General features: G+C 40.1%; 1 protein-coding gene across 6 annotated transcripts in view; it reads right to left on the bottom strand.

Moving 5' to 3' along the window:
* fat1 (FAT atypical cadherin 1) overlaps window positions 1–6,775 on the bottom strand; it is a 197,443-nt gene that overhangs the window by 13,603 nt on the left and 177,065 nt on the right. For all 6 annotated transcript variants that reach the window (XM_033029649.1, XM_033029641.1, XM_033029665.1 and 3 more), the window contains exons 23-26: window positions 6,373–6,526; window positions 4,953–5,063; window positions 4,244–4,872; window positions 830–967 (exon numbers count right to left, since the gene is read on the bottom strand). In XM_033029649.1, coding sequence (XP_032885540.1) covers window positions 830–967; window positions 4,244–4,872; window positions 4,953–5,063; window positions 6,373–6,526 — 1,032 coding nt within the window. The remainder of the gene's footprint in view (window positions 1–829; window positions 968–4,243; window positions 4,873–4,952; window positions 5,064–6,372; window positions 6,527–6,775) is intronic.

The following is a 6,775-nucleotide window of genomic DNA, read 5'->3' as shown; positions in this document are numbered from 1 at the left end:
AGATAACATAGGGAGCTCCATTTCCATTCACCACATAAGCATTCTTGTACTATTAACTTCTGTTAGGTGACTCATTTAAATTCATCAAAAAACGATCATTGCAGATCATTTACCTGGGGTAAAATGCTAGATCTCAATACAGCATTAACAAAATAGACCTCCAGTTAATGTTCATCCTAATTTGGATTTTTAGAGTGTTCAATCCACAGCTTGACAGCATTTTGTAGCTACATTACATCAGCTTATTTGTAAGTACTTCTTAACTATAACAAGCAGTCAAAAATATCCACTCCCAAGAGTCAAATAATACCTCGTCAGATACTTGAGAATTTTTTATTTTTTAAACAGTTTTCATTAAGAATCTATAACTAACTGTGAGACTATCAATCAATATCAGAGAATCCCATTTCGCTCAAGTACATCCTCCAGTACTCCTGCAATCAAACTCGTAACTGAATACTTGTTCAATCCTGTTCTTGCTTATCAGTAACCGAAAACAGATAGTAGATAACACTAAAGCAAAATCAAATTGTAAAATATCATAAATCATCCAATGATTGAGATAGATAGAAGTAATTTACTTAATATAATGGGCTTCTATTTCAGTATGCAATACTTGGAATTTTAGTGGATTTAGTGTTTGTAGTAACAAACAATGAAACCTCAGCTACTTATTGCAGGGAAATGTGCAAAAATGTTTCCCAGTAACTACTTTGAAGGGTTGAGATAAATGATATGCATTGAAATTCTATAAGCATTTAGAGTGCTCTAAAAGAGACAAATTAGTATTGGACATGACAATATAGATTTTGATGCCTTAAATTCTTACCATTGTCATCACACGATTCAGACTGGAAAGAACTAAGAGACTGGACCTCTGAGATGCTTTCCCGGGTGTTAAAAGGATGGCAAGCACTATCCTCAAGAGGCATTTTTGATGGACAGGATTCAAGATCCACCACTTTTGCTGTAAGTGAACAAAATTGATATGAGCTCTTAACTCTTAAAATCTGATAACCGGAAAAGACACATGCTTAAAGCAACCATTAGTGTAGAAATCTGGCAAAAGTGGATATAAAATGCATGGAATCAGATGACCAAATCTAAAACAGGATTAAAACATTGAACGCCTGTTTGTAACTAATGGATTCTCTGGGTAGTGGGCAAGAAGCACTACACAGAAATGCAGAGACAACATTGTAGTCAGGTTTTAATCCACTAACATAAAACTGCAGATGCTGAATATCTGAAATGGGAAAGTGCCGGTCTTTCACCTCGTCCCAAATAGTCCTTACAGGGTGGCACAATGGCCAATCTGAAGAAGGGTCCCAACCTGAATTGTCACCCATCTTTTTTCGCCAGAGATGCTGCCTGACCTGTTGAGTTACTCCAACACTTTGTGTCCATCTTTGGTATAAACCAGCATCTGCAGTTCTTTATTTCACCATAATGGTGCAGCTAGCTGGTAGAGCTGCCGCCTCACAGAGCCAGAGACCTGTGTTCGATGCTATTTGTGTGGAGTCCGTACGTTCTCCCTGTGACCATATGGGTTTCCTCTGGATGTTCCGGTTTCTTCCCACATTCCAAAGACATGCAGATTTGGACCTTAATTGGCCTCCGTAAAAAAATGCCTTAAGCATGCAGGAAAAGAATGAGAAAATGGGATCACAAAGAACCCACTGTGTAGGCAGGACCTACAGAGTGAATGGTAGGGCTCTGGGGACTGTTGTAGAGCAGAGGGATCTAGGAGTGCATCTGCATGGCTCCTTGAAGGTGGAGTCACAGGGTGCCCAAAAAGAAATTTGACACATTGGCCATCATCTGTCAGAGTGTTGAGTATAGAAGTTGGGAGGTCATGTTGCAGTTGTATAAGCCATTGGTGAGGCCACATTTAGAGTATTGTGTTCAGTTCTGGGCACCATGTTAGAGGAAATATGTTGCCAAGCTGAAAAGGGTACAGAGAATATTCACAAGGATGTTGCCAGGACGAGAGGGTCTGAGCTATAGGGAGAGGTTGAATAAGCTGGGTATTCCTTGATGCGCAGGAGGGTGATTGATCTTATTGAGGTGTATAAAATCATGAGAGGAATAGATCAGGTAGATGCACAGAGTCATTTGCCCAGAGTAGGTGAATCGAGGACCAGAGGACATAGGTTTAAGGTGAAGGGGAAAAGATTTAATAGGAATCTGATGGGTAACTTTTTCCACACAAAGAGTGGTGGGTGTATGGAACAAGCTGCCAGAGGAGGTAGTTGATGCAGGGACTAATCCAACATTTAAGAAATAGTTAGACAGGCACATGGATAGGAGAGGTTTGGAGGAATATGGACCAAATGCAGGCAGGTGGGACCAGTATAGCTGAGACATGCTGGTCGGTGTGGGCAAGTTGGGCCGAAGGGCCTGTATCCACACTGTATCACTCTATGACTCTATGACTAATGCAAATCGTTGTTCAACATGGACTCATTGGGCTGAAGAGCCTGTTTGCATGCTGTATCTCAAAACAACTTACACTTCTTCCAATCTACTTCATGCATTGGTTATATTTCTATGTCCCCCCCCCCCCCCCCATGCACCACATATTGGAGAAACCAATCACAGTGACTGTTTTTTGGAGCTCCTCCATGCAGTCCACAGGGGCAACCCCAAACCTTCAAACGCCGATCATTAATTATCGATAACATCTCTACTCCAACCTGCCTATCTCCACTGTTCCAACTGGGCCAAAGCAAGCTTAAGGAACAGAACTTCACCTCCAGTCTGGGCATCTTGGAATTTTCAGGTCCTTAATTATTTCTGATAATTAGTTTTATGCTGTAATATCTGTACATTAAATCTTTTTTTTCCCTCATCAGTCACTGCTTGACCTGTCGGCATTTCCAGCCGTCTCCCTCTCCATAAAGCTGCCTGACCTGTAGACCTGGATTTTCCATTTTTATTCTGTTAATGGCTTCCTAATGTTTTCTGATTGACAAGAAGTTTCAAGGTTTCCATAGGCTTCAGTTGTTTGTTTGTTTGTGACCTCAACTGTTCATCAGTTCAATGGTTCATTTTTGTTACGAATGCACAACAGTGAGATTTTTCTGCACAACTACAAAATGCACTGTCGCCACAATTTTTGGCTGATTTAAAAAAAGAAAAAATAATAACCAGTTAATTAAAAATAGTACATGAGAGAGGGTCACAGAAACAGCTGTGACAGGAAGGGCAGAGAGAAGGAGCAGGAAGAGCAGGCAACATCACTGTGTGAGCGAGTCTGGTCAGCCTTCCCAGCTCTGTCCGGCACAACCCAGCCCTGACCCATGCAATTTGGGAAGGATTGAGGAGGGGTTTAGGCGGGGTGGGTGGCGAGAGGAAGTGGAAATTCTCCATTCGTAGCTGACAGACGATGCCTGCAGCCCCGTAACACCTGGCAAATACATTCCTATCCCTGGCAAATACATTCCTGCTGCTCTCCCTAATGCTGTTCGTATGCACGGGATGTCTGTAAGTTGGGTGTTCATAACCAGGGGAGGGCCTAGTACTAGCTTCATAAATGACAAACATAACAATCCCTTTTCAGAAAAATGCAGTGGTGGTCTGACATAACAAGACGATCAAAAGGTTACACAAATTTCCAATCAAATTTCTCATGCAACTTGCTTCTAATGCTACTGAAGAAATAAAAGTGGAGTGCAAAACTAAATAAGCAAGCAAGTTGTGTTCTTCTCAGACTTTGGCCAACAATTTGTTGTAGTATATTAATACGTACAAAAGGTTTGTTTCAATAAGAAGTTCTGTGACACTGATTGGATCGAAAATGATTCCTTTGCACTGGAGGGCATTTTCCACAGCTGTTAATATATTTTGCAGTCTCTAGTTATGAATTTGTCTGATAACTGGGAGAAGTCTGTAGATGGCGATGAAACATCTAAACTCTGCAAATTCTGTCAATTCACTATAAAGAGAACACAAGTTCTCCCTCCGCCTGTTAAAACAGTCTTGTTTGATTACTGCAAAATCTCCATTGACAGTAAAGGCAGGGTACATTCCTTCTTAATATAAATCTCAGCTGCAAGTGGCTGAGAATTCTTCATCAGCAAACAAGTAAAATAAATGCATTACTAAAATGGTGTGAGCAAATAGGCATGGTATTGTTCTACCTGCTCGTCAGGAGATGCATGTGACCGAGTTCAGAATGAGGCATTAGAGAGAAAAGAAATAGCACATTTACCACGTGTAATAGCTACAGTGGGATACGTACCATCGTAGTCATAGTCCCAACTGGGTTTTTGTATGGAATCGCAATCTGATGGAGAGTTGGATGGAGGAGGAGGAGGTAGGTTCGGAGCAACACTGCAAACGGCCACAGTTTTCCGATGTCCGTGCATAGAGTCTGGATTGAAGGTGCTGAATTCTGGATGCTCGGGTATTGCAGATCCTTCAAAAGAATTTCGGTCAAGATTGTTTCTGGAGTCACTTGGAATACTTGGAGTATAAGAGATTGGACGAACAGGCACCTGCGGTGGAATGTCTGAATAGATTGTTTTATTCGTTTTAGAATCAAAGTAGTTCTTCTGCAAGAAAGAAGTAGTCGCTCCAATGCGTTTTTCACTAGCATCGTTATGATGCTTCTTTTTACAAACCTTCTTACGGAAGAAGACAAAGAATAAAACAAGGATAAATATGGTCGCGACAAAGATTATAATTCCAATAACTTCTTCTAGGCCAATGTTCCATGGTGTGGATATATATTTGTTAACCAAAGTATCGTCACAAAGTTTTCCACCAAAGCCGTGGCTGCAATTGCAGTTGAAGGACCCATATGTGTTTTCACACTTGCCTGTGTTAAGACAAGGGCTTTCGTAACATTCATCAATATCAGCCACACATCTAGGAATAAACAAAATAAAGTAATTTTCTGGGGAAAAAATAATAAATGGATTTTACATATATTTGAAGGTCATACTAACCTCTCTCCACGATAACCTAGTTCACATTCACAAACTGGGCCATCAAGACTATCGATGCATTTGCCATTATTTTTACATGGATTATCTTTGCAGTAAGGACCAACTTGACATCTGAAATCAACAAAGATCAAATTACAGGAATTGAGATAATAGGCCTCAACATTTTTCATTTTAAAAACGATTGAAATTAAAGAAGATGGCTGGGTTTGTGGGATGAGTGGAAATGGTTGTTGTGGAGATTTAACATCAACAGTGGCTCAAAGTTGATGACTCGTAATGGCTGCCTCTTGTTCACCCTGTTTACCTAAAGACTACCTTTTGTGGAATTACATTTCACTTTCCATTCACAAAAATAGAAACTTCTAGCACCAGAAAGAAGAGTTGTGCAACTGTGCAAGATGTTCAGAAAGGATGAACATGATTTTGCTGATAACGTACGGAAAAAAAAATCAGTTCATGAATCTCAAGTACATTGCTAAAATATCAAATGCTTACCATTGCTGCCATAATCATGTTTGAAAACCTATGATATAACTTTTTTAGGTGGGGTTTGGCAAGTTCTATACTTAGGAAAAAAGTTGCTGAAACGGGCCAAAGCATAAGAAACAATTAAGCATAAGAAACAGGATTGCTCACCACTGCCTTGCATCTTCTTGACTTTTGCCCAAGGCCATCAATCATTAAGGTTAAATAATTACCCCCATTAACAATGATGAGTACCATTGTTACACATAAGACTATAGCTCGATGAAAAAGATTGCTTGCAGCCATGATTAAAAGCTTGGTGTTCCTCAACAATAAACAGGTTTAATGTCAGTTTGTTGGATGAACCAAAATGCAAAAAACCCAGATGTTCCCGATTGCCTGGATTGAATAACCAAGCAGAGAAGAGCATCCAGACCATATTTAAACATTGGACAGCACAGCGGCATAGCTGGTAGACCTGCTTCCTCAGCACCAGAATCCCAGGTTCCTCCAGGTGCTCTGGATTCCTCCCACATCCCAAAGATGTGTAAATCTGCAGGTTCATTGGCTTGTGTAAATTTCCCAGAGGGTGTAGGAAGTGGATGAAAAAGTAAAATAACATAGAACTAGTGTGAACAGGTGATAGCTGGCATGGACCCGGTGGGCCAAAAGGAATGTTTCCATGGTGTAACTCTCAGTTAAAACACAAATGCGAAACTATGCCCCAACCTTACCAAAATTCTGATTCTATTTTCTTCAAACTAACACAGTCACATTAAGAGATTGGGTGACAGCTACTGTAAATATATACCAATATTCATTAAATGGAAGGATGGAAATAGCTTTGATATTTTCTGGTTTAAAGGATGTTTTTTTAAGAATTAGAATTTCCATTAAGATTCATGTAGTATGAAAAATGCAATGTGATGGCATGTAATGTGAAAAATAAACTAACCTTAATCCCGTATATTGTCCTCTACACTGGCAGATATAATCATCATTCACTGGAATGCAAGTTCCACCATACAGACACGGGTTCGAAGCACAAGGGCTGACACCAATTTCACAATGAATGCCCATAAACAGAGGAGTGCATTTACAAAAGTAGCCTGCAAAAATGGAAGTTCATGCAAAATGTGATGATCATTAGCAATTAAAGAATCATCAAAACTACCATAAGCAATAAACTAAGAACATTTGAAGTGTTTAAGAAGGAACTGCAGATGCTGGAAAATGGAAGGTACATAAAAATGCTGGAGAAACTCAGCAGGTGCAGCAGCATCTATGGCCCATTTCCTTCGCTCCATAGATGCTGCTGCACCCACTGAGTTTCTCCAGCATTTTTGTGTACCTAAGAA

This window comes from Amblyraja radiata, chromosome 1 (genome assembly GCF_010909765.2).
Source record: "Amblyraja radiata isolate CabotCenter1 chromosome 1, sAmbRad1.1.pri, whole genome shotgun sequence".
NCBI lineage: Eukaryota > Metazoa > Chordata > Chondrichthyes > Rajiformes > Rajidae > Amblyraja > Amblyraja radiata.
The sequence above is the reverse complement of the archived record's forward strand: the minus strand, read 5'-3'. Positions and strand labels throughout refer to the sequence as shown.